Genomic DNA, 26,531 nt, shown 5'->3' on the forward strand with positions numbered 1-26,531 from the left:
GCTTAAACCAACAATTCGAAAAGCTCCTCCTAGGAGAATGAGACTAATTCATGAGGAGTTTGAACGAAGAGACAATGAATTGGTTAGAAAAGGATCTAACAACATATTAGTAAACTCAACTAAATCATTAATACTAATATTACATTATTGATTTTAAATTAAGTAGGTAATTTCTCCCATCCAAGTTCTTCACGAATATAAATGCAAGATTTGATTTACCATTCCCTTCTTTCTCGCACCCACTGTTCCACTTCACCTTCTTCCTTCTTCTTCTTCTTCTTCTTCTTTCTCAGCCATGCCTTCTTCTCTCACTCTTCCTTCAATTTCTTTCCACAAGCTCCCTTCTTCCTTCTTCTCCAAAAATGCACCTTCTCGAAGTTTCCGCTTCACTAACCAACGATCTAGGGTTTCCATGAGCGTCTCCGCAGAATCTCAAGCTTCTGTCAACGATGCTCTCTTCTCCGATTACAAGCCCTCCAATGCTTTTCTCTTCCCCGGTCAGGTACTCTTTTACTAATCGCATTTCCCTTTGACATAACATTAGAAATTAAAAAAAGAAGAAGGTAATAACTGTAAACTAATTTGTTAGTGGCATTTATTGGAGTTCAATTTTAGGGGAAATTACAACTTCATCACTTAGATTTAGCTTAATTATACTGAAAATCCTTTAGATATAGAAATTACACCATTCTATGTCCCCGAGGTTTAGTTTATGACCGGAGGTGAGTGTAGTTTTTGAAGCGAAAGGACTTTCGGGTGTAATTAAATCGAACTTAAGGGGAGGCGATTGTAATTTCCTGGAAAATATAATTTTTTTGTGGTTGGTTGCAGGGTGCACAAGCAATCGGAATGGGAAAAGAAGCTCAAAATGTGCCTGCTGCTGCAATTTTGTACAAGAAGGCGAATGATATCTTGGGGTAGTTACCATGACTTCAATTTATTGAAATTTTCTAATGATTTTATATATTTTATTAAGATTTTATGTTTTTTGGCTGTGAGTACTATTATATGTTCTGTGCATTTAGGTTTGATCTTCTTGATATATGCATCAATGGGCCAAAAGAAAAGTTAGATTCAACCGTTATTAGCCAGGTATGTTTTTTTCCTTTTCTTTTTAGGGTAGAGGGTACATACTAGCTAGGTGTTCCACTTACATGCTTTTGTTTAGTATCTTTGTACTTTTTGTAGTTTAAAATTAACAATGTAGGCTATTATTTATCCTAGTTTTGATGTAAAAATTGGATATATGGTATTGATTCTATTGTATGTCATTATGTTCAATTGGCTCTCATCATTCTACATTTTAAATTCTCACGAAAGATCTAAGAATCCTTTTAATACATCACAAAAGGACATGTAAAAATTTCAATAAAACTTCAGTGATTTATTTATATATTTTGTGTCATTTATAAATAAAGCCTTCTAGTATTGGTTGTCAATTAAATCAAAACAAGCTGGAATTTATATGTATGTAGCTAAATAATGATTCACTATATTGTTTATGATACTCTATGTTCAGTTAGGTAAGAATCCAAGAACTGCTATTACTTGAAACAGAAGGAAATTAAAATGGAAATGTGTCATCAAGTAACACTTTACTGTTGTATTTTCTGTGCTGCATGAAGGTATATAAAATAGTTTGCTGTAAAATTGCATGCTGTTTGTGAATCAATGATCATGCGTGTTAATCAAATAAAGATAATTTAAAGCTGATGGCTATTCTAGTATAGCAGAGTGTACCTTGTTATGGAGTTGGCTTATATATATACATGATAATTGATGTAGACAAAATCAGTTTAATGATTAGTTTAGGTGTCAAGATATATTACTTACGGTTGGATCACTTCATCAAGTTTAAAGCTTGCTTTCAACCTATGCCTTGATGGCTTGATCAATTGTACTTTACCTTAAAAATATCCAAATGTCAAAATCTTTGGCTGTTAATTTTGAAAAGTAAAAATAGAGCCCAGTATATAGCTCACGTGGTACTATCTGAATTATGGGAACTACTGGATCCCGAGTCCAAATCCCACCTAGGGCACTTTACGTGCACTTAGCTTGCCACCCCCTCCTCACCAGATCCTAGAACTCCTTTGTTTATAAAATAGAAAAGAGTAAACAGCTTTATTAGAAAGAACAATCTTGCTTGATTATGTTTTTTATAAAGATTGTCATAGATGTAATTTTTACCATCTGATTTACTACTTTTTCAGCCTGCTATTTATGTCACAAGTCTTGCTGCTGTGGAGCTACTTCGTGTGCGTGAGGGGGGACAGCAGATTATTGATTCTGTTGATGTTACATGTGGTTTAAGCTTGGGAGAATATACTGCTCTGGCATTTGCTGGGGCTTTCAGGTGAATTGCCAAAAAAATATGTTATTTATTACAATGGCTTTTCTATTGCTTTCTCTTTCATCTCCTCATTTTTTTTCATATGTTCCACCATGTATCAGGAAATCTTTACAGAAATGAAGTAATAATAACTTAATAAGAATGACATATGTCCTTTCTTTTCGTCCATGACACTTATCTACCACATGGTTGACCTCCATCTCTACATTGAAGCCGGAAGTGGCACTAGAGAAGCGAAATTGATGATGTGTTAGTGACCCAATTATGGGGTTTTCCGAGTCTGAATATTTAAATGTTAAGTTTTGCAGCTAACTTTGAAAATGAATTTTGTTGTTGGTAGCCTATGCCCTGTGGGAAAACTACCGTGCATTAGAACCATTATTTGCCAGATTGCCAACTTTCAGCATACATAGAATGGTGAATTACCTATATTGTGTTATTTCACAGATATAACTTGTGAGACAAATGTCATTGTAGTTGTATTGTTTGAAGTTCAACCTTCCCATAATTGACATGCTATTGATTCATGTATTTAATTTCATTTCCAAGCTTCGAAGATGGACTCAAGTTGGTCAAACTGAGGGGTGAAGCCATGCAGGTAATCAATCTCTGGCAGTTGTTTTAGTCTCTTGGCTGCGTTAATCCTCTTGTTTGGATTATAATTTGTATTTCTTGTGAATAACTTTTGTCCTTTATCCAGGATGCTTCCGATGCTGCCAAAAGTGCCATGGCTAGTGTGATAGGACTGGACTCGGAGAAGGTCCAACAATTGTGTGATGCAGTCAATCAGGAAGTTCCTGAAGCTGAGAAGGTTCAGATTGCCAATTACCTATGTCCTGTAAGATTCTCATCTACCTGTCTTTTAACAAGCTTCGCAAAATTCAGCTTTCTACATCTAAACTTTATGATGAATAGCTTCTTTGGAATGTGTTATTCTTGGTAGGGAAACTATGCAGTCTCTGGTGGCATAAAAGGAATAGAAGTGCTGGAAAGCAAGGCGAAATCTTTCAAGGCTCGAATGACTGTATGAATTTTGGTATCCTAGTCTTCTCTTCCCAGTGCCAACTTTCGTCAAAGAAATAATGCCTTTTTTTCTTAATTTGGCAGATGCGCCTAGCTGTTGCTGGTGCTTTTCACACTAGTTTTATGGAACCAGCTGTGTCAAGATTGGAAGCAGCATTGGCAGCAACACAAATCATTACCCCAAAAATACCAGTCATATCCAACGTGGATGCACAACCACATGCAGATCCGGCCACAATAAAGAAGATATTGGCTCGTCAGGTATGCTGTTGATACTTGTTTCTGTCCACCATGATATGGAAATAATTATACCTGTAATGCAATTGGCAGGTTACGTCACCTGTTCAGTGGGAAACAACAGTGAAGACTCTTCTAACCAAGGGGCTGAAGAAAGGTTATGAATTGGGACCTGGAAAGGTAAAAAACTCCCACCGCTAATACTAGTGTCAGCCAACATTTCTGGATGGGTACTTGTTACCATTCTAAATCCAGTCCTCTAGTTTTGTAACCTGCTAAGTTTTTTTATATTTTGTGGATTATTTTCAGGTTATTGCTGGCATTGTCAAGAGAGTGGACAAAAGTGCTGATATTGAAAATATAGGTGCTTGAGAAGGCATGGGACTTTGCTCCTTATTTGGCTTCTGCAGATTGCACCACACTGATCTGTAACATTTTGTTTCGTGAGAGAAGGAGAGACTGCTAAATCGAGATGACACATGAACTTGAAGCTTTTGCAAGAAACCAGCCACTAGAGTTAGATTTGAGTGCCAATTTTGAAGTTTAAATTTGATTCTGGAATTGACAGAGTGAATTAGAATAGTGTTTGTACCTGGTGTCAGCATTTTTCTGTTTTTGTAATCTTATTTATGTTATCCACTTGATCAACTTTTGTGTATCATGAAGTTAAGACCTATCCTTACTTGGACCAAATGTAGCTCTATTCATGTTGAATAAAAATTAGAAAGAATACCGCATTACCGCTCATGCATAAGCGTGACTTTGTAATTTCCAAGATATAAGCTAATTCTGTGATTAAATATTTCAAGATGAGAAATGAAATGTTTAGAGTTATTTCGCAAGTACATGTCTTAACTCTCAAACATTCCATTTCATTTTAAAATCCAATTTGTAAACAGATTCTAAAATGTTTCGATTTGAATGGTCTTCATAATGATATAATGACTGCTAGTGTAATTGCAAAATCATAAACTCAATTTAAAAGAAAATAAAGACAGTACAATTATTTATAAAATGAAAGTTCTTCCCAGAAAACACATTCTTGAAATGAACTAACAGGACTAAATGGGGAAATAGCATGAATGTGAATATCTAACTATCTTAGAATGCTTCAAGTGTTTGGTGATTGCCTCAATCTGTGAAGCTGATCAATCCAACGATCCTCAGGAAACTCAGCAACCCAATCAGGAGCCTCTCCACAAAACGACACCCCGTGCATTGCTTCCATCACCCTGGTGGCGTTCTCCGCCGTTAACGGCGCACTCCTCCGATTCTCATCCTCCCTGAACGCCCTCCGAATCGATGCATCTCTCGTTCTCTCTTCTTCATCTTCTGCATCTTCTCCTTCCTCTTCATCGTCGCTTTTCTGCTCAACGCTGTCGTTTAGATCCAGGTACGAGATCCCGTTCTCCGCTCCATTGTGCACGCAGTAACCGTTCGGCAGCTGGTTGAACTCAACGCCGTCCTCTCCGTCGGAATTTCCGTCGCCGTCGTCCTCGGCTGATATTGGCTGGTAGTATTCTTGCGACTCATCGGAATTTGTGTCCGAATCGCTTCCATTTCCATTTTCTACGCACAAAGGAAAACAAATACAGATTTAATTCACAGAAAAAACAGAATAAATTTTCACTTTTCATTTTTTTGCCTCCGAAAATGATAAGATAAAATCATGAATAGATTTATTTACCTTGAACAATATCAATGGAGTTAGTACCGTTCATCGCTGAGTTGAGAGTGAACACAGAGAAAAAAGAAGAAACCAGAACTAAATACCAAAGTCTATTATATTATACATTTATTATATTTTCTATTTGGAAAAAAAAAATATTTATTAAAAAACAAAATTGCACCAGCCGGGAATCGAACCCGGGTCTGTACCGTGGCAGGGTACTATTCTACCACTAGACCACTGGTGCTTCATGCTTTTGATGTAAAGTTTTATAATTTGATGTATTAATGTTATGGTCACATTTACAAAGATGATAAGTATTCATATGTGTGAAGTTGAGGGGGACGGTTTTCAATTGAAGGAGAAGAAATGGCAATTCCCATGTTGAGGATTGCAACAATTTCTCGTTGTCACTCTCAACAGCCACTAATTTATTCCATATATTCATCTTCATTTACTTTTGATGAAACCAGTAAGAAGAAGAAGATGGCTGTGTCTTGTTCTTCTCCTTCTTCTGAACTTAACCCTGTTATTAAGTGAGCTACTCATTATTTTCTTGTTCTTTATGTTTGCTTTTATTGGTGATTTCTTAAACATGGTTTGATTTCTGTTGCTGAGGTTGTAGGTCAGATGTATCATTTTCTGTTGGGACTTACCTCATTCCGCATCCAAAGAAGGTAGTTTAGTTATTGAACATAATACAAGTAATGCAAGTCACTTTCACATTCATGATGTGTTCTTATTAATAACACTATGATAAACACTTGTCCTGTCTTCAAAATAGGAATTGTGGATATTTCATGGACACTTATGTAGTGATGTATACTTCTATCTGTATTATATGGCTTTCTAATTGTTATTTTCTCAATTTTTATACCATTATATATGAAAATGCCATGTTAATTTGATAAATGTTAACATTTTATTATATATGCATTTTAAAGTATTATTTCACTTGTTTAATTTAAAATTGTACTTTTAAGTTAACTTTATATTAATTTTATAGCTGTAATATAATATGGCATTGTCTTATAAATTTTTAAATTTGTCTAATTTCTGTATCCATGTGGGTATCATCATAGCCATGTTCTTTGTGGTATTCATAGTTCCTAGCACAATGATACTATTCTGATTTTTGTGTATCTACCACTTTCTCAAGTCCTGGTCTTTCTAAAGGTTGACAAAGGTGGGGAAGATGCTTTCTTTGTAAGTAACTACAATGGGGGAGTTGTTGCTGTTGCAGATGGTGTCTCTGGGTATGCTACTTAACTTTCTTTTTATATGGTTCTTTCACAGTGGGAATTTTCAATCTTTCAAACAAAACAAAAAAGAACATCCAACATACAAACACCAAATTTGATAATTAATTATTAACCTAATATATGATATTGTCTTCAACGATATGTGGCATAAGTATAACCTCTGACTTATGATAAATTGTCTTAACATGCTTTTGTATTATGCTTCACAGTTGGGCTGAAGAGGATGTTGATCCTTCATTGTTCCCACGTGAACTGATGACTAATGCTTCCAATTTTGTAGGAGATGAGGAGGTAATGGAATCTATAAAATCTTAATGGTGATCGCTGTTGCTAGTTCTTAATTATTTTGGTTTCCATATGATTTCATTTGTTAAAATTAACGTTTTATATGGTTTCTTTCCATTTTGAGAAATACACTGACAAGAATGCTTTTACACACTACTGCTGTTAGCTGACAAACTTGTTACATATTGATGGATTTTGCAGGTGAATTATGATCCTCAGATTCTTATAAGGAAAGCACATGCTGCTACTTCCTCTACAGGCTCAGCTACTGTGTAAGTTTATCCTCTTTTATCTGTTGTGCCAATTTCCATAAATATGCTCGAAGATTGACTTGCATTTTAATCAATTCAAACACAAATTGTCTTCTGTGTGTCTTTGAAGCATTGTTGCTATGCTGGAGAAGAATGGGATTCTGAAGATTGCTAATGTTGGGGATTGTGGACTCAGAGTTATCCGTAATGGTAACATCCTGTGCTTTGTATTGTTAATGCAGGATTAATGGAAAAGTCTAATGCAATGTACTCTGTCTATCTTCTTCAGCTTTCTTTTCCTTTCTGTCTTCACAATACCAGAACCCGTCTCCAATGTTAAAAACTTAAAATTCGCTATATGCCTTTTCCAGGTAATGTAATATTATCCACTTCACCACAAGAACATTACTTTGACTGTCCATTCCAACTGAGCTCTGAGAGGGTGGGCCAAACATACCTTGATGCAGCGGTACCATTTAACAATCATCTCTACTATTATTTATTTTCTTCGCTTCTCCCCTCCTCTATCTAACTTCATTCTTGATACTTTGCGAGATCTGTTATGTTATTACAAAAAAAATGTATTTTTTCTTGTCATTTTTTTGTTAATCAAGTCATGCTCATTTGTTTGTGGTCCTGAACTTACCTCAATGAAGAGAGAAAGCAATCACCTCATTTTTTCTTCTTGCTCAAATGGACATAACTACCTAATATTGATACTTCCTAGAATAATTCATTTCTACAGAATTATATTTTTATACTGCTCTTCTTGAGTTCACATGCCAGTCAAAATGTTTGGTTTGAAGGATTACAGAAAGTTAGTACCTTTACTATTTTCAACACTTAAGCACTGATTCTCTCTAGACTCTTTCCTGCATTATGCTTTGAAGAATAATTTTGGGATGCAGTTGAACTCCTGAAAGCTAACTAGCTTTGCTTCTAGCTCTTAGATTGTTTGATTTTCATGAGCTCTGATAAATTATGTTGCTAAATATCATGGTTTGGGGCTTGAATGATGGCCATGATATGAATTACCATGCCATTCAGAACTATAGGCTGATAGTTGTACACAAATTTCTATTGGAGATAGTCTGATTTTCTACTTGAGCTAACTGTGGTTCTTCTGTTCTTTTGTCTTTTCTTTTACTAACCTCTGCCGGAAAACAGGTAAGCAATGTGGAGTTGATAGAAGGAGACACAATTGTTGTGGGATCCGATGGGCTTTTTGACAATGTTTTTGACCATGAAATCGTTTCAACTATTGTTGGGCACAGAAATGTTGCCGAGGCTGGTATTATCTTCCTTCTTGATTGCTCAGTTAGAGGAAATTAGGATTTACAGTTTAGGTTGTTATTGTCTTCCTTGTTTAATGATCAGTTGGATGAATCTAAGTTCATGACTTTCACTAATCTGGAATTCATTTTGTTGCTAGCAAAGGCATTAGCTAACTTGGCAAGCAATCATGCATTGGATTCAAATTTTGATTCTCCCTATTCGTTGGAGGCCAGGTCCAGGGTAAGGAAAGAAGTTTTGTTAGACTTCATTGTTTTACAAAAAGAATTTATTATGGAGAATTATGCATTGCTTGTTATTTTTCTATTTGTTTGATTAGTTTTGGAAAGTAACCTGTTGGGAAAGTGATATTCTTTTTATTGAAAGAGTTGTAATCATTGAGTAGGAAAACACTGTTAACAGTTGCACTATGTATAAAATGATCCTTTGCAAGAAGCACAAAAATTGCAGAAAGTCATTTTGAATAAAACATATGAACACTTGTTAGTCTAAAATATTTGCAATAACACTATGTTTGTTGATATTTTGCTATTAATTTTCCAGGGTTTTGAACCCCCACTATGGAAGAAGATTCTTGGAATGAAGCTTACAGGTGTGGTATAACATTTTCTACAGCAACAGTTATTTTCGGTTAGATGTGGCTGTACTTAATTTTTTTTTTGAAACTGTAACAGGTGGAAAGCTTGACGATATCACAGTGATTGTTGGTGAGGTTGTAAGTTCATAAGATTTGCTAATCTCCACAATTGATTATACTCAAGAAAACAAGGTCCTGGTTGTTGAAATTACCAGAGTGGGAGTTGCCTGAAGTATAAGCCACTGAGAAATGATGCTGTATAAGATATTCATAGAAAAATAGTTTTCAGTTTCGTTTATAGCCTATTATTATGACTTTTTCCGTATGGAAAAAATAAAGTAAATGTCGATTTGCAGATTTTTAAATGTCATTATTTAAGCAAAATTAATATAATATCAGTAACTTAGCAACCAGGTCTTCGACATGTCACAGCATAAAAGACTTACACATGAAAACAGTTCTACGTATTTGCCAGATATAAAATACTAACAAATCATGATGATAGAAAATGAAATTCCGAAATTTCAAGAATATGAAATATTTCTTGGCATTATTAAGGCTTGCAGTAACATGAAATGGTGAAATTTTAACAATTAGTAAGATGATGTGAATCTCATATGGCTTTGAATCACGTGCATCAATAATAATTCAGTGAAATTATTTTTTCATGTTATTTTCATCAAATAATTGGCTGAGGCTTAAAATAATTAAAACCATGTTTCGTGTGGAAGCAGTTGCTAGTTTCAGTTTTTCTGGTGCAAATATTCGTTCAGTCAATTTGCTTTTGCTCTTTTGGTACAGTTATACAATCGCCATCTATGGCTCCTGAGGCTAAGAAGAAAGGGAGGAACAATCTAATGTGGAATCATGTAAAAGCTATCCTCAATATAATAATTATCTTGATTTGATAACTAAGTTGAATAGCAAAAATCTAAAGAAAAATAAAAATAGATTATCAAAACTAACAAGTGTACAATAAAGATTCTATCCTCATGTTAATCTGATGCCTGCCTCATTATTATGTAGAGTTCAGGATTCAGGGCTTGAAAAAACTTGCTAGGCTGTGCCCCCAATTTGAAGCACTCTATCAATTTTGACACAGTACATTCTATGCAACTACAGCAAAATGAATATTCTAACTTTGGCATTAATTTAGATAATGGTACCATTATCTTAACTCTGATTAAATTCGTGGAAGAAGGTCTTGCCAGCTTCATATGTGGACCAGCAGATTGCAGCCGCGGGGGCATGGAAGAGCATCCTTGGAATCCATCCTCGAATGAGCCCTCTATATCCATCCTTTTTTACTATAGTTTTAAAAACATCCCCAATTGAACCACTTTTAAACCTATCACATCCAGAGACACCCTGCAACATAAACCAATGTCAAGATAAACTCTCCAAGGAAAGACAAGGACTTAAAAACTTGTTATGCTGGTCCCTAGGGTTATCGAGAGTAACAAACTATTCATATAGTGAAGGTTCATGCACAATCAATTTGCAGGCATGAGATTAACTTGACCAAACACCATATTAGTTGTGCAGAAAGTTGAAAAGATACATACATACGTATAAATGGTGTGTATCAGCAATTTTATCTCATGTCTCTTAATCCTTGTAATGAGAATCATATAAGGTGTTAGTCATAAAGATTAATTATCATATTTTAAGATAGTCCAACATTGGATGGGAATATTGCCAAAATAGTGCTTAGAAGGCTGGACACCCCTCATTCTATGAGCTAACTTTCGGGGTTGGGTTAGGCCTAGCCTGCACAGTTCTAATAATATTATCCTCAACTCAATCCTCACATAATGTAAGCACACATTACACCTAAAAAACAGAACTCTTATTTATACTTGGTATATTGCTAAGTATTAGTGTATCAAAATATATATTTTGATAAATTTCACAAACACTTTTCTTTCTCAATGATATCTGTTAAAGTAGGTTAAATGCAAGAAGTATCTCAAATATTGTTTACAAAGTTTTCCAAGACTTTGTCAACTACCTAATAAGCTAGTGACTCGAATCCGTTGTTAATTAACAGTGAGAGGGAGGTGGGGGGACTTCCCTTGAGATTCAATTATTTAGGACTCTGAAGCTAACAAATTACTTATGCACAGTGATTGCCAATCTTCAGTTTCTTGTTCACACATCAGCATTAAGAAGAAATGGAAATGGTGCATACCATACCCTAGATGTCGGGGAAAATGATTTCACATGGACACTTTAAAGCAACACCAACTTGCCCATGGAGCCAGCATCACCAAACAATGAAACTAAAATAATGTTCTATAGCTACGTAGGTGGAATTAAGAGCAGAGTAAATCAACAAAGCAAGCATATCCACTATAAATATTTTTCCTAGCTCAAATTACCTCCAGTACATTCCACCTGCATTTAGTGTGGGTCATGTGACGTTCTCTCATTAACCTCACACTGGAAAGGGGAATACCTCTAACACTATATTCCCTAATTAAGCTGTCAAAACCCCTCAATAGCCTTTTTAGGGAAGATGATAAGATACTGACATCTAAGTCCCATTCCAGATATGAAACACTTACTCTAGTAGTCATGGACAGATCATATTCGATGTTTGTAATCACATCCTCGAATCCGAATTATTAATTTTTTGTTTATGGATAAAATTCTCAAGTTCGCAATGTTATCTTCTCCTTTTTCCACAACCGGGCACAAATTCTAGAGAGATAGCACAAGGCATTATTATGCACATGTTAGAAGCTCACGGCATGCGCTAAGCAATTCAAAATCCAGTAAGCTAGATAAACTACTTTTAAGAATTCCATTTAGAGAAAACCCAAATTTCAAAAAATTCCATGAAATTATAAGCATCCATCATATTGCTCCCTAACTTCGGGAAACTATATAGCCGGTCCTTGAAATTGTAAGTATCATTCATATACCATGCCAACTGTTGTTTAGTCAAATTGAACCTTTGTATTACAGTTTCAGAGACTAACATGTCAATTTTCAATTTCTCATGACTAAAATGATTATCTACTTAAAGTAAAGCTATACCTGACACTGCAGTTGAGTTTTCACCACATCAAGCGGCGTTGTAACCGAAGCAGCCAAAGCACCAGCAGCAGCACCAGCAGTAGCATGAACAATCAACCTTCCATCATCAACACTACTCGGCGAAACCTCAATCAAAGCTCGTTTCGCGGCCTCATATGACACGAAATGCACAGCAGTAAACGGAGCATTCATCAAAACAGTAGTCCTATAAGACGCATAGAACGCACCAAACCCTTCCTCCCTCAACACCCTCTTAACACAGTCCCAAACACCATTGTAACCACCACCACTCAATTGCAGCCTCTGCTTCACCATATCCATAGGTGTAAAAACCGCATCACTGGCGATTGTGGCACACACGCCAGAAACCGCGTGTGCGGAAGCGTTGTTGGGGTTCCCGCGAGAGAGAAACTTCTTACAAGTCTCGTAGAACGAGAAATAAACGGCGTGTGCGGGTCCCGCACCGAGACCCATTGCTCCGATGCCGCGGTACAGAGCAGATGGACCGTTGGATTTGAGAATGGATCCAACGGCTTGGCGAACGGTTAAGGATGTTTTGATGGGACACGATGATGAACGTGCTTGCATGTGGGTCTTCACGGTGTCGATGGGGAACATTGCCATGTGTTCGACGGAGCCTGCAATGGAACCGGCTACCATTAACTGCCAGAAACGGAGGCTGTTGCGGGTGGTTGAAAGTTCTGTCGCCGTCACTGGCGGTGGGTGTGGAAGGGGGCGGGGCTCGGTGGCCATTGATGGTTTTTTGGTTTGGGATAGCTAAACTAGGACATTGGGCTCTGGGTTCAATATGGTGTTGCTAATTAAGATATATTTGGACTATACATAAATGCAAAACATGTTTCACTAAAAAAACATATAAGTCATTTATACAATAATCACATATTAAATATATTGTTTCTCTAAAATGAAATAAAAATTGAATACTTAATAAAATAAAATAAGAATGTAGATCGACATACACGAAGTATCTATCGACATACTGACTATAATAAATATAATATATTTATGAATATAAATATTATTATTTATAACATATAACTCGATTGTTGAAATGATATATAGACTAATTATGTTATAGTCCATTCAATGTTTGAATCTTTATTGTGTCATTTTAAAAAAATATTATTTTTTCATACACAACTTGGTTTTGACATAGATGATACAATTTGACTAGTATTTTTTAGTATTGATTGCTTTATTTGCATGTTCAATATAATTAGCATATAGATGGTACGGTTTTAATAAATGATGTTTAATCACCTTAGGGTTAGTTTAAGAGTTGGATTTTGGAGGGGATAGAAGGAAAAAAGGAGACTTGGAAGCCACAAAATACACTTGTGAGATGAGTCTCAAACATTCCATTTCATTTCCTTCCCCTTTAAAATCTAACTCCCAAACTAACCCTTAGTGTTTTAATTTTCAATGGTTTATAGATATATTTTACTTGGGTTTGCCATATAATATTGGCCAGTTCTACATAAGAATGAGACCCTATACGAGTAAGGTATGCCAACTTTACTTGATATAAAATTGAAAGAATAAGTATCAAAGAATATTGGTCAACCGATTAAAATGTATCATATTTACTGTAAACACTCAATTTTGACTTGGGTAAATTACTTTTAAAATAAATTGTTGAGTAAATAGAAATTGGAGTGTGATGTTAAGGGTGTGACAATTGGACCTTGGTAAGCCCACTAGGTTAAATGTTTAACCCTAATTACACCCCTATATAATTCCTAACTTAGCAACTCACAAAAGGGGAATCAGAATTAAAAAAAGAGGAGGCAACCTAATTTTTGAAAGAGAAAGAGACACACTTAGAAAGAAAAACACTTGATAAGGAGAGAAGGGAGAAACTAGAAGAAGAATATTATCTTCTTCATCTTCTTCATTTTCCATAAGCTCTAAAGATGTACTTTTCTTCTCATTTTTCTCTTTTTGTTATTATAATGTGTGTATTGTCTAGTACTTGTGTTTGAAAACTAATTCCATTGTAGAACATCTCACGTAGTCATTAAGCCTAAACCTCCAATTTAATTTTACCCCAACTCCAAATTGATTTCCCATAGCCTAACCCCGAATTAATTTTAGCCTAAACCCTCAAATCAATTTTAGCATAACCGCGAAATCAATTTTAGCCTAAACCCAAATCAATTTTTACTCTAAAACCCCAAATCAATTTCAAACCCTAACCCTAAACCCCAATTTAATTTTTACCCGAAACTCTAATTCCCAATTTAATTTTAACATAAATCTCAAATTAATTTTAAAACGTAATCCCCAGTTTGATTTTGAAACCTAATCCCCAATTTGATTTTGAAACCTAATCTCAATTTAATTTTACACTAACCATAAACTCCCAAATTAATTTAACCTAGACTCCCAAATCAATTTCAAAACCTACACCCTAAATCCCCAATTTGTTTTTTTTTCTTTTGATTATTATTTATTTATTAACTATATTTTTTCTTTTATTTTGATCTTTTCTTTTTATTATTATGTTTTTTTAGTAAATATTAATTGTTTATTTAACTGTGTATGTATAAATGCAATAAAAAAATATTTTTTTTAAAAAATGATATGAAGTAGTTCTAGTATAGGTCAATTGCCTTGTCGCATTACTTAATGTCATCTAAAATGAGGTAAAGTAACCCCACTATAAGTCCCATTCCTTGTCGTATTACCTTATCTTTGTAAATAAATTTTTAAAGAGTAAATTACACTGACACCCCTTGAGTTTTAATGAAATTACACAAACTACCCCTCACTTTTTTACACCTACACAAACCTCCCCTAATTTTTATACTTTCATTACACTCACCACCCCTGCATAATAAATAAGATATGATAAATGTAATTAAGTTAAACAAAATATGATATATTGTGGAGACAAGTCCAAATAATATATGATTCAATATTTATTTATTATTTTTGGTTCATTACACTATATTATAAGACCGATTTAAATAATATTTCTTTAGAATTGTTGATGCATTTTGTAACAAAAATAATAAAGAAATATTGACTCATATATTATTTAGACTTGTCTACACAATATATCATATTTTGTTTAACTTAATTGCATTTATCATATTTTTTGTTTAAAAGATTACACTTATTTCTTATGCAGGGGTGATTAGTGTAATGAAAGTATAAAAATTAGGGGAGGTTTGTGTAGGTGTAGAAAAGTGAGGGGTGGCTTGTGTAATTTCACTAAAACTCAGGGGGTGCCAGTGCAATTTACTCATTTTTAAATAATTTTAAAAGTGACGTAAAAAATATATTTTAAAAAAGCAATGTGAAGTAGTTACACTATAGACCGAGTGCCTTGTTGCACTACTTCATGTTGTCCAAAATGAGTTAAGGGTAACTCCATTATAGGCTTCGTGCCTTGTCATGTTACCTTATCTTCATAAATAATTTTTCAAATAAGTTTAAAGGTAAAATGTAAAAATGCAATAAAGAAAAATATTTTATATGAAATAGTTCTACTATAGGCCAAATGACTTGTCGCACTATTTCATGTCTTCTAAAATGAGGCAAAGTAACCCCACTATAGGTACTGTGCCTTGTCGTGTTACCTTATCTTCAAAAATAAAATTTTCAACTAATTTTAAAAGTGTCGTAAAGTGGTTCCACTATAGGCTGAGTGTCTTTTCGCGCTACTTTATGTCGTCTACACAAGGTGAGGTGGCTCCACTATAGGACTAGTACCTAGTCACGCTACCTTGTCTTGTTAATTTTTTTTACACTAATGACAATAAAAAAAATAAAAAATATCGACTAATCAACTATTTTCTGAAAGAACTACGTAACCTTGATTTCTCTATTGCAGTTAGAAATTGGTTTTGGCGTTTTTTTGTGTTTTGTTTAATAATGTGTGAAAGGTGAAATTAATATTTTGAATACAATATTCACGCAATTGATCTAGGTACCATTTTTTACAACGAGCGGTATGAGGTGCCTAACACCGTATCTTCCGTAACCGACTCCCGAACTCAATTTGTAGTTTTGAGCGAATCAAATCTCATTTTCAAAAATTGGTTTTTTCATGTTTTCACGCTAAAAAATATCGATGACGACTATGTTGCATTTAATTGCATATTTCTCGTCGCGCTCACGGAAGTGGGATAATGTCAGCATGACGACTCCATTGGGGATAGCTGAGAGTCAAGCCTTAAAAGATTAATTATGTGGATATTTAGTTCATTATTTTAATTTTATCGTTTTTTTTGTCGTTATTTTTTACTACTTATTTGTGAATAACTCTTGTATATAGAATTTGTGTTTTGCTGCCACATACAAGTTATATGATTTTATACATTATTCTTTTTGAGGTTTGTAAACTCCCACACACACTTCACTATTCATGCATTGTTACTTCCGCCGTCTACCGGGCCTATGTATCTATTGTTAGGGATACATTGACTTATCATCATTGGTCTTCGTGCATATTTCGATATTGCGCTGATGTATCACTCAGATTGCTGTTGGGTATTATGGATATGACCCTCATGATGTCTTGTACATATTCGTGTCATATTTGTGATATCTAGGTCGTCAGCCTCCACTAGTGACAGCAATCGGAGACACCTAGAGGAAGTCTAGTACCACCAAATTCTACATATATGGACTTTAGAACTTCACCTTAGGATATGACCTTTTAGATCGAACAAACTTTGTAGGATCAAACACCTTTATATAAGATACAGGAGTATACATCTTTTTTTGTTTTATTATTCGACATAAAGTCGGGAAAACCTCTTTCCCGCAGTCATAAAGTGACTCAGCGTCACATGAGCCTGAGTGAATTAAGGTAGCAGTGCACTTTGGTAATCTTATGTCACGATGAAAGGCTCACAAAAAAAATCATAATTCCTCTACATGCACTCATGGAAAAAATCAAGTTATAATAACATACACATGAATATCATACAACAAAAAAACCACGATATCATAACATCCATAAAAAAAGAGGGAGAAAATTCATTTTATAATAGCATCCTCATGCGTATCATACATAAAAAAAAATACATTTTCAACTCTCATACATTTCATGCATGTCGAGTCAAAATAAAAATAAAAACAAAACAAAAAAATTAAAAAACAAAATGGAAAAAAGAGAGGACAAGATGGAAATTTCATATGACATGTATGTTACTGCATCATTCATTTGAAATACATTCATCAAATCATACATTTATTGCATATACATGTGTGAAATGACTAATATTATCATTTTTTAGATCCTTTATCAAATGATGTCATATTCTATACATCGTAAGACCATAAATACTCAGCAGAACAGATGCAATCATATTGTGGGGCCTCTATGCTCTCTCTATGATTGCCGTCAACCATTATACGATCTAGATGGGTTATAACCCCAGAAAATGGTTGTGGGATGGTCAAATTGTTATATGGAAAGTTTGTCGTTTGATGACAGAATAGTTTCAATAATTCAATTTTTTTTTAAAATCAAACTCCTTGGGAGTTACAGAATTAAAATTGGAATTTTTGTGTGACCTAGGGAAAACAACGCTAATCAAACTCATATTTTCAAAAGCAGAGTTTGAACAACAATGAAGGCTAACAATTCACAAATTGAAGGAATCTAGGTGTCGACATAGATGACGGGAAAGGAGAAGGGTTCTGTCATTGATCCTCATATCCGCCTCACTATCAATACCTTGGAGGAAGACAAACCGTTCATGAACAATGTCATCCTTCCTGATGAAGACATCGATCCTTTAAAATTGGTAGTCTGAGTCAATGATTAACATAATTGCATAGTAATTATTTGATTATGTTGTAATTCATACGCTTTGAATTTTCTTTGGACTTATATTTATGTTACTTGAGACAATATCATAGTGAATTTGCAATTACCCTTCTTCCATATATTTGTGAACATCCATATTTCCTTTCCCATTTCTTCCACGATGTTTTACACTATTAACAAATGTATCACAATTTTGTAGAGACTTTTTCCACTTATAGGTACTTGGACATTTATCAATTGATTCTTTTGCGGTACCTGGTAACGATCTCACTGAGTTGGCGATGGAGAAGATGACCAATGATTAAAAGAAGAGGCAATGAAGCAATAAAGGGAAACTGAGAATGTGTATAGACTATAGAGATTTGAACAAAGCAAGCCTAAAAAATGATCTCATTGATATTTTAGTCGATGTTGAGGTCATGAGTCATAAGTTATCCCTAATGGACGAATATATGGGGCATCATAAACAACAATGGTGTACAAGATACAAGTTGTTTCACCCGTAGAAGTATTGATTCTCTTGTTAAGAGCCTTGATGAAAGTAGAGCAAGAAGAGTGTGGCTAGAGATTTTGATAAGAAGGTTCGTCATAGAGAATTTGAGTTAGGGGACCTAGTGCTTAAAAAGATTCTCCCAAATCAGGAAGAATGCATTCTCACGGGGGCTCTAATCCTGCAAGACATGGATGAGAACGTTTTACCTAGACTTGTGAACACAGATACAATTAAAAGATTTTATGCCTAAAAAAAGAAAATGAAATAAAAAAATATATAAAAAAAGCACGTTAGGATGAAAACCCGAAAGGGCAACCTAAGAAAAAAAATCGGGTATCAATAAAAGCATGTTAGGTTGAAAACCCGAAAGAGCGACCTAAGAAAAAGTTAAGGCAACAAAAGCATTATTTCTTTGAGTCTATCACACTAAGGACAAACCAAGATCCCTCAAGTGTTGTGCATCAAGTGAGAATGATAGAAGTTGCAAGCAATGTGGGAAGGAGCAAGAAGTTCTAGGAAGAATCAAACAAGGCAACTGATCCAGTTATTCGTCTATCTCGTAAGAGCAATTGATGAATGAGAAATTACCTTATACTAGGGCAAAAATTTTGCAAAAATTTGTAACATGTTCTAGTCTTACAAGACATGAATGGAGATGTTTTATCTAAACCTATGAACACATACCCAGTCAAGAGGGTCTACGCCAATAATAGAAACTTGTAATAAAAGAAAAGTCAGTTAGGTTGAAAACCAAAATGGTCAACCTAAGCGAAAATTAGGGTATGAATAAGAAACCCGTTAGGTCGAAAACCCGAAAGGGCGACCTAAGAAAAAGTTAGGGTAAGAATGAAAAGCTCGTTAGGTTGAAAACCCGAAAGGGAAACCTAAGCAAAAGTTAGGGCAATAAAAATGCATTTCTCTTGAAAGTCTACTACCATTGGGTAAGCCAGAATCCTCCACATGTTTGCACATCAAGTTGGAATAGTAATAGTTTCGGGCTTTATGAGATGAAATATGAAGTTCTTGAGAGTATCAAACAAGGAAAACACACTGATCTAGTTATTCGGCTATCTCGTAAGAGCAATTGATGATTGAGCAATTACCTTATACTGGGGCAAATTTTGAAAATTTTTGTAACTTGTAATATCTTTCGTAGCACATATATCAATGAACTTTTCCATTAAAATTCTTTGAATACAAGTAAAAGAAAAAATTGCATCTCCCAACTATACATTTATCTGCGCATGTTCATTTAGATAAGTCCCAAGTTATATAAATATAATGCTCAAATTGCATAATTAGGTAATTCTTATGATAATGTCCTTCACTAGCGATTCAAGCAAACAAAACTCATCGGAACTAAGTCTCGAGGTGCATATCAACGAGGAACAGATAATGTATTTTTTCATACAGAAGGAAGGCAGACCCCATCATATTCCAAGGTTCAAAATGAAAAAGAAAACAAAAGAAAAAGAAAAGAAGAAGAAGAAGAAGAGGTGGTCAATATCGGTTTGATTAGTTGTTTTTTACCGAGGAAGCGTTACAGTTTCATATCAATCAAACTTCATGATGATAATTAAGTCATTCATATATGCGTAACTCATCATACATGCAGGATCACAAACATCTTCGTATTACTCAGGCATCATCTGCATTCGCATCATCATATGCACGCATGGCCGTAAGTCTTAACCCCAAGTGTCTCATTTTTAACTTACAGTTTCTCATTATCCGCGCATTCCCTTGGTCTCCCCTTTGCACCTAGCCCCCAAGTGGTCTCGTGCTGTGCCTTTTTACCCCCAGTGGTCTCGTGTTGTGCCTTTTGACTCCCTAGTGGTCTCGTGTTGTGCCTTTGACTCCCTAGTGGTCTCGTGTTGTGCCTTTTGACCCTAGTGGTCTCATTATCTATGCGTTTCCATGGTCTCTCTCTTCACACATGACCCTTCAGCGGTCACGTGATCATTCTTCGATCCCTCAGTGGTCTCCTTCATCCTTTTGCACCCCGACCCCTCAGCGGTACGTGATTATGCTTTGATCCCTCAGTGGTCTCTTCTATCCTTTTGCACCCTGACCCCTTAGCGATTGTGTGATTGTGTTTTACCCCTAAGTGGTCTCTTTTAACCTTTTGCACCCTGACCCCTCATTGGTCGCATGATTGGGCTTTGACCCCTTAGTGGTCTCTTTTATCCTTTTGCACCTCGTCCCGTTAGCGGTTGCGTGATTATGCTTTGATCCCTCGTTGGTCTCTTTTACCCTTTTGCACCCTGACCCCTCAATATCACGTGATTTTTCTTTGACTCCTCCGTGGTCTCTTTATCTTTTTGCAATACAACCCCTCAGCGGTCGCGTGATTGTGCTTCAACCCCTCAATGGCCTTCTTTATCCTTTTACACCTTGACTCCTCAACGGTCGTGTAATTGTTCTTTGACCCCTCAGTGGTCTCTTTTATCATTTTGCACCTTGACCCCTCAACGGTCGTGTGATTGTGCTTCGACCCCTCAATGGTCTTCTTTATCCTTTTGCACCTCAACCCCACAACAGTCGCTTGATTGTGCTTTGATCCCTCAGTGGTTTCTTTTATTCTTTTGCACCTCGACCCCTCAGCGGTCAAGTGATTATGCTTTGACCCCTCAGTGGTCTCTTCTATCCTTTTGCACCCCGACCCCTCAGCGGTCACGTGATTATGCTTCAACCCCTTAGTGGTCTTCTTTATCCTTTTGCACCCCGTCCCCTCAACGGTCGCGTGATTGTACTTTGACCCCTTAGTGGTCTCTTTTATCGTTTTTCACCCCAACCCCTTAGCGGTTGCGTGATTGTGATTTTACCCATTAATGGTCTCTTCAATGCTTTTGCACAGCGTCCCCTCAGCAGTCGTGTGATTGTGCTTCGACCCCTTGGTGGTCTTTTTTATCCTTTTGCACCCCGACCCCTTAGCGGTCGTGTGATTATGCTTTGAACCCTCAATGGTCTCTTTTATCCTTTTGCACCCCCACCTCTCAACGGTCACGTGATTGTTCTTTGACTCCTCAGTGGTCTCTTCTATCCTTTTGCACCCCGACCCCTCAACGGTGGCATGATTGTGCTTCGACCCCTCCGTGGTCTTCTTTATCATTTTGCACCCCAACCCCTCAACAGTCGCGTGATTGTGCTTTGATCCCTCAGTGATATCTTTTATCCTTTTGCACCCCGACCCCTTAGCCGTCGCGTGATTGTGCTTTGACCCCTCAGTGGTCTCTTCTATCCTTTTGCACCCCGATCCCTCAGCAGTCGCATGATTGTGCTTTGACCCCTCGGTGGTCTCTTGTACCATTTTGCACCTCGACCCCTCAGTGGTCGCGTGATTGTGTTTTGACCCCTCTGTGGTCTCTTCTATCTTTTTGAACCCTGACCCCTCAACGGTCGCGTGATTGTGCTTTGACCCATTGGTGGTCTCTTTTACCCTTTTGCACCCTGACCCCTCAACGGTCGCGTGATTGTGCTTTGACCCCTTCGTAGTCTCTTTTATCCTTTTGCACCCGAGCCCTCAACGGTCGCATGATTGTGATTTGACCCCTCAATGATCTCTTTATCCTTTTGCACCCCGACCCCTCATTGGCGCGTGATCGTGCTTTGACCCTTCAGTGGTCTCTTTTATCATTTTGCACCCCGACCCCTCAACGTCACGCGATTGTACTTTGACCCCTCAGTGGTCTTTTTTATCTTTTTGCACGCCGACCCCTTAGAGGTCGCGTGATCGTGTTTTGACCCCACAGTGGTCTCTTTGATCCTTTTGCACCCCGACCCCTCAGCGGTTGCATGATTATGCTTTGATCCCTCAGTGGTCTCCTCTACCTTTTGCATCCCAACCCCTCAATAGTCGTGTGAATATGCTTGGACCCCTCAGTGGTCTCTTTTGGTCAACCTTTGGACTCGTGAGCTCTTTACCCACTAACCTCGAGCTCATGCTGTGTGCTTGAGCTAGAGGCTTTTTCCTCCGTATGTTATTCCCTAGTCAAAATTTGATCTTTTGTAGCTTTACTTCCTTCTCACCATGATAATTTTAGCAACATTTGCCACTCTTGTTATCTAATGAAAATCAAGTAAAGAGGGGCAATTGCAAACACCCAATTTTGACCGGGGTAAATTACTTTTAAAATAAATTGTTGAGTAAATAGAAATTGGAGTGTAATGTTAAGGGGTGTGGCAACCGAGCCTTGGTGAGCAAACTAGGTTAAATGTTTAACCCTAATTACACCCCTATATAATGCCTAACATAACAACTAACAAAAGGGGAATCAGAATTAAAAAAGAGAGGAGACAACCCTAATTTTTGAAAGAGAAAGAGACACACTTATATAGAAAGAAAAACACTTGATAAGGAGAGAAAGGAGAAACTAGAAGAAGAGTATCATCTTCTTCCTTTTCCATAAGCTCTAAAGATGTACTTTTCTTCTCATTTATTTTATTCTCTTTTTGTTATTATAATATGTGTACTGTCAAGTACTTGTGTTTGAAAACTAATTTCATTGTTGAACATCTCACGTTGCCGTTAACCCTAAACTTCAAATTTAATTTTACCCCAACCCCAAATTGATTTCCCATAACCTAACCCCGAATTAATTTTAGCCTAAACCCCCAAACCCATTTTAGCCTAACCGCGATATCAATTTTAGCCTAAACCCTAAATCAATTTTTACCATAAAACCTCAAATCAATTTTAAACCCTAACCCTAAACCCTAATTGATTTTTTACCCCAAAAGCTTAATTCCCAATTTAATTTTAAAAAAATCAAAATTAATTTTAAAATCTAATCCCCAAATTGATTCTGAAACCTAATCCTCAAATTAATTTTGAAACCTAATCCCAATTTAATTTTACCCTAACATTAAACCCCCAAATTAATTTAACCTCGACCCTAAATCAAATTCAAAACCTACACCCTAAATCCTCAATTTGTTTTTTTCTTTTGATTATTATTTATTTATTAACTATATGTTTTCGTTTATGTCGTTTATTTTATTTTGATCTTTTTTTATTTTATGATTTTTTATTTTTTATTTTTTTATTTTTTTACTATTTATTATTATTTATGTCGTCTAGACAATGTGATGTGGCTCCACTATAGGACTAGTACCTTGTCACGAGACCTTGTCTTGTTAATTTTTTATACGAATGAAAAATAAAAAAAATAAAAAAATATCGATTAATCAACTATTTTCTGAAAGAACTAGATGACCTTTATTTCTCTATTGTAGCTAGAGATACGTAAGAGCATATTTGAACATGTCAGACACAAAATAAAAATTGTTTTTGGGTTTTTTTTATGTTTTGTTTATTAATGTGTCAGACACAAAATAAAAATAAAGTTAATATTTTGAATAAAATATCCACGCAATCGATCTAGGTACTGTTTTTACAACGAGTGGTATGAGGTGCCTAACAACTTCCTCATACGTAAGTGACTCCTGAAGTCAATTTCTACTTTTGAGCTAATCAAATCTCATTTTCAAAAATTGGTTTTTTCATGTTTTCTCGCTAAAAAAAATCGTTGGCGACTCCATTGCATTTAATTGTATATTTCTCGTCGCACCCATGAAAGCGGGGTAATGGCACTAGTCAAAATCAGTTTGAGCATGAATTTTTTGTCATAATTTTCAAAACAACACATCAATAATTTGAAACTTTATATTTGTTAGTATGTTATGTGTGTACTAATAAGCACAAAGATACAATATACCACATTTTAAAAATTGCTGTCTATCATTGTATTTGACCATAATTTTTGATATCGTTGTAGTAGTTGTTGGATTACTAGAATGAACAATACAAGTATCTAACCAATTGCAAATTATTGACCAAACTAAATAGGAAAACTTACGGGAAGAGAAAAGGTGATGAAAAGATGATGGTTACTAATATGCATAATATGCCTTGTAGTCCATTTTAAAAATGTATTTCATTAATTTTGCATATATTAACTAAATTAGTTACAATGTTATTAAATGTTTATATTTAATAAATAAAAAATACAAATAATTATAATTACTATCAAAGTTGATTCAATTAAAAATGGTAATGAAAAATTATAAAGGTAGTTAAATTTTCTTATATTTTAATAAAAATAATGTCAATATTTTTTAATGAAGTTATATATATATATTAACTTATGAATTAACGACTGAGTGCAAAATTATTGTTAAAGTTGTACAAGATTGTTTTTATGATTTCAAACACAATTGAGTGAAAGGTAAGAAGAAAGTTTATGTTGGTTAAGTATACTACAATATTTACCACACAAAGTAAAGAAAAAAGTTGTTAACTAATTAGAATAAAAGTGAAACACTAATTCTCCCACTTTGACGTATATCCACTATTCTTTATTGGTTATATTTCATCCATCTTTTTTCTCTAGATCTCAAACTTTCCCTTCCTATGTGATTCTTCTTGTGTATGATTTTTAAAAAAATTCATCCATCTTTCTCTCTAGATCTCACACTTTCCCCTCCTATGTGATTCTTCTTGTGTATGATTTTAAAAAATTTCATGCATGACAAGGGTTTTTCCAACACAACGTTTGCAAAGAAAACTCAATGCGTGAAAGTGGCATTTTCATTTTTCTCGTGCCTTGCTAGAAAAATCAATGAACAATAGTACTTTTGAAACTTCAATTCCCTTTATATGTGAGAAAATACAAGATTTTCATCCTCTTGGCATCATTCATGGTGACAACCTTACACATTACAATTACTCACTACTAATGTTTAACTTCATTCTGGTTGTCACGATCACCGGCATAATTCGTCTTCTTCTTAGACCTCTCAAACAACCTAAGGTGGTCTCGCAAATAATCGTAAGCTTCTTGTTCTTCTTATTGTTATTATTTGTTCCTCTTTATATTTAAAAAATTGCTAGAGTTATGCTTTTTGTTAATATTTTTATGAAACTAAGATCACATGCATGCAATGATGCTGTTGTTGTGGCCGAATTTAAACAGAATGTTGAAGTGGCCAATAAATATTAATATATCAATAGAATATGAAGTTATCATCTCAGTGACCATAACTTTGATTTATTATCGATTATATGACTTAGGTTATACGACTTAGGAAAAAGGCAAATAAAAATCCAACTGAAGTTTTGAACTAAGGAATTGATTACATAGAAAGTACTAGTATCTTACTTGGCAATAATAGAAAGGTATCACTGCTAATTGCATGGACTAATTAAAACCCTAAACTTCTTTAATTATTGAATATTTATTTATTTGACCAACATAATATATATTTATTAGGGTGTTTCGCAAGAGTTTACTTTGATCTTATGTATATTCCTAGGTGAAATAAGGAAATCAACATTATGTACTTCCCTGTACAAACTTGATGTATTGATTTAATTTTAATTAATTAAAGTTGAAAGAAAAGAAGCGAATCGTAGATTGTTCTCCCTAGTTTAGAAGATGACATAGGTAGTACTAGTGATTGCAACTTTTTCTCAAACCAAACAAAAAAGGGAAGAGACAATTCTAATTGTGATGGTTCTTCCATTCTCAATCTTAATTTAATTAAAAAACATTTATGTTGGAGAATTGCTCCATTCGAAATCCATAGATTAAACGTGGAAGTCCTTATGACCATGGCTTTGTTCCCATAACCTAATGTTTATGCCCATACATAAACCTAAATGGAACAACCATGGTCCAGACCAAAGAAACCCCAAACGAGTTCATGGTGAAGATGAAGAACATACCTTGTTGAGCCATTTCCGGAATCTCGAAGGTATGAGAGTGCGATGATCTTCCAGATGATAGAGTGCCAACTGGTTTTCCTTATGCTTCTCTAGAGGGGAATGAGAAAGCCTTAGTTCTTGAGAGTGTGTGTTGTGTGTTGAGAGTGAGTTCTCTCATTATGGTGGGTTATTCACCTTATGGATAACCTTATACTAACCCACCTTTATTCTCCTTATCACACACTTAAAACCTGTTGCTCTACAAATGGGGACCATAACCCATAAAAGTAACCCCGTAGTGGTTACTACTTAAGTTGCAATAATTCTGATTCAGTCCCTTCATCAAATCAGAAAATGCCCGAAGGTATCTACACTTATAATATTTCATGACACATATGCCCTTAGCCACCAAATTAATTACTGAAGATCATTCTATATTTTGGCTAATTACATAATGGCCATAACACAATTATAGAATTATATTTGTGACCCATAAATTGTCAGAAATTCCAACAATCTCCCACTGGTCACACAT

The 26,531-nt window shown here is 35.3% G+C and overlaps 5 protein-coding genes, 1 long non-coding RNA gene and 1 other non-coding gene across 10 annotated transcripts in view; 3 read left to right on the top strand and 4 right to left on the bottom strand.

Annotated features, from left to right (window-relative positions):
- LOC109344977 (malonyl CoA-acyl carrier protein transacylase-like) lies at positions 269 to 4,270 on the top strand. The gene is made up of 11 exons (XM_019583717.1): positions 269 to 502; positions 832 to 917; positions 1,026 to 1,092; positions 2,214 to 2,356; positions 2,903 to 2,951; positions 3,054 to 3,191; positions 3,297 to 3,377; positions 3,461 to 3,637; positions 3,707 to 3,793; positions 3,923 to 4,088; positions 4,120 to 4,270. The coding sequence occupies exons 1-10, from the start codon at positions 296 to 298 to the stop codon at positions 3,983 to 3,985; spliced, it is 1,098 nt and encodes a 365-aa protein (XP_019439262.1). The 5' UTR covers positions 269 to 295; the 3' UTR covers positions 3,986 to 4,088; positions 4,120 to 4,270.
- LOC109344979 lies at positions 4,594 to 5,409 on the bottom strand. Its single transcript, XM_019583721.1, has 2 exons — positions 5,301 to 5,409; positions 4,594 to 5,182 (listed from the first exon to the last, which is right to left on the bottom strand). Exons 1-2 carry the CDS (start codon positions 5,332 to 5,334, stop codon positions 4,725 to 4,727), a joined length of 492 nt encoding a protein of 163 aa, XP_019439266.1. The 5' UTR covers positions 5,335 to 5,409; the 3' UTR covers positions 4,594 to 4,724.
- Positions 5,459 to 5,529, bottom strand: TRNAG-GCC. The gene has a single exon. It is a non-coding gene; the product is annotated as a tRNA-Gly (tRNA).
- On the top strand, positions 5,586 to 9,307 carry LOC109344978 (probable protein phosphatase 2C 26). 3 transcript variants are annotated; one of them, XR_002107370.1, is made up of 11 exons: positions 5,586 to 5,818; positions 5,908 to 5,959; positions 6,396 to 6,538; positions 6,754 to 6,835; positions 7,031 to 7,101; positions 7,211 to 7,290; positions 7,452 to 7,549; positions 8,248 to 8,371; positions 8,518 to 8,595; positions 8,917 to 8,965; positions 9,048 to 9,307. XR_002107370.1 is itself a non-coding variant. In XM_019583718.1 (11 exons), exons 1-11 carry the CDS (start codon positions 5,652 to 5,654, stop codon positions 9,098 to 9,100), a joined length of 1,002 nt encoding a protein of 333 aa, XP_019439263.1. In that variant the 5' UTR covers positions 5,588 to 5,651; the 3' UTR covers positions 9,101 to 9,307. The 3 variants fall into 3 exon arrangements, 2 of the variants coding, with proteins under 2 accessions (XP_019439263.1, XP_019439264.1); XM_019583718.1 differs by having other exon boundaries at positions 5,588 to 5,818; positions 8,513 to 8,595; XM_019583719.1 differs by having other exon boundaries at positions 5,591 to 5,818; positions 6,459 to 6,538; positions 8,513 to 8,595.
- LOC109344980 lies at positions 7,466 to 8,217 on the bottom strand. Its single transcript, XR_002107371.1, has 2 exons — positions 8,116 to 8,217; positions 7,466 to 8,049 (listed from the first exon to the last, which is right to left on the bottom strand). It is a non-coding gene; the product is annotated as an uncharacterized LOC109344980 (long non-coding RNA).
- Positions 9,806 to 12,821, bottom strand: LOC109344981 (mitoferrin-like). 2 transcript variants are annotated; one of them, XM_019583723.1, is made up of 3 exons: positions 11,993 to 12,821; positions 10,083 to 10,318; positions 9,806 to 10,042 (listed from the first exon to the last, which is right to left on the bottom strand). In XM_019583723.1, exons 1-2 carry the CDS (start codon positions 12,743 to 12,745, stop codon positions 10,124 to 10,126), a joined length of 948 nt encoding a protein of 315 aa, XP_019439268.1. In that variant the 5' UTR covers positions 12,746 to 12,821; the 3' UTR covers positions 9,806 to 10,042; positions 10,083 to 10,123. The 2 variants fall into 2 exon arrangements, with proteins under 2 accessions (XP_019439268.1, XP_019439267.1); XM_019583722.1 differs by having other exon boundaries at positions 9,806 to 10,318.
- Positions 24,770 to 26,531, top strand: part of LOC109344982 (cation/H(+) antiporter 24-like) — a 23,822-nt gene continuing 22,060 nt past the window's right edge. The window contains exon 1 of the mRNA XM_019583724.1: positions 24,770 to 25,121. Coding sequence (XP_019439269.1) covers positions 24,912 to 25,121 — 210 coding nt within the window. The 5' untranslated portion in view covers positions 24,770 to 24,911. The remainder of the gene's footprint in view (positions 25,122 to 26,531) is intronic.

This window comes from Lupinus angustifolius, chromosome LG04 (assembly GCF_001865875.1).
Source record: "Lupinus angustifolius cultivar Tanjil chromosome LG04, LupAngTanjil_v1.0, whole genome shotgun sequence".
NCBI classification, from domain to species: Eukaryota; Viridiplantae; Streptophyta; class Magnoliopsida; order Fabales; family Fabaceae; genus Lupinus; species Lupinus angustifolius.

Excerpts from the sequence above, each read along its gene's own strand:
- LOC109344977 (XM_019583717.1), top strand. The coding sequence starts at position 296 with ATGCCTTCTTCTCTCACTCTTCCTTCAATTTCTTTCCACAAGCTCCCT. Across the intron at positions 503-831 it reads CTTTTCTCTTCCCCGGTCAG|GGTGCACAAGCAATCGGAAT; the intron begins GTACTCTTTTAC and ends GGTTGGTTGCAG. Across the intron at positions 3,192-3,296 it reads TTGCCAATTACCTATGTCCT|GGAAACTATGCAGTCTCTGG; the intron begins GTAAGATTCTCA and ends TATTCTTGGTAG.
- LOC109344978 (XM_019583718.1), top strand. The coding sequence starts at position 5,652 with ATGGCAATTCCCATGTTGAGGATTGCAACAATTTCTCGTTGTCACTCT. Across the intron at positions 7,291-7,451 it reads ACTCAGAGTTATCCGTAATG|GTAATGTAATATTATCCACT; the intron begins GTAACATCCTGT and ends TGCCTTTTCCAG. Across the intron at positions 7,550-8,247 it reads AAACATACCTTGATGCAGCG|GTAAGCAATGTGGAGTTGAT; the intron begins GTACCATTTAAC and ends GCCGGAAAACAG.
- LOC109344981 (XM_019583723.1), bottom strand. The coding sequence starts at position 12,745 with ATGGCCACCGAGCCCCGCCCCCTTCCACACCCACCGCCAGTGACGGCG. Across the intron at positions 10,319-11,992 it reads AAACTCAACTGCAGTGTCAG|GGTGTCTCTGGATGTGATAG; the intron begins GTATAGCTTTAC and ends TTTATGTTGCAG.
- LOC109344979 (XM_019583721.1), bottom strand. The coding sequence starts at position 5,334 with ATGAACGGTACTAACTCCATTGATATTGTTCAAG. Across the intron at positions 5,183-5,300 it reads CTCCATTGATATTGTTCAAG|AAAATGGAAATGGAAGCGAT; the intron begins GTAAATAAATCT and ends CTTTGTGCGTAG.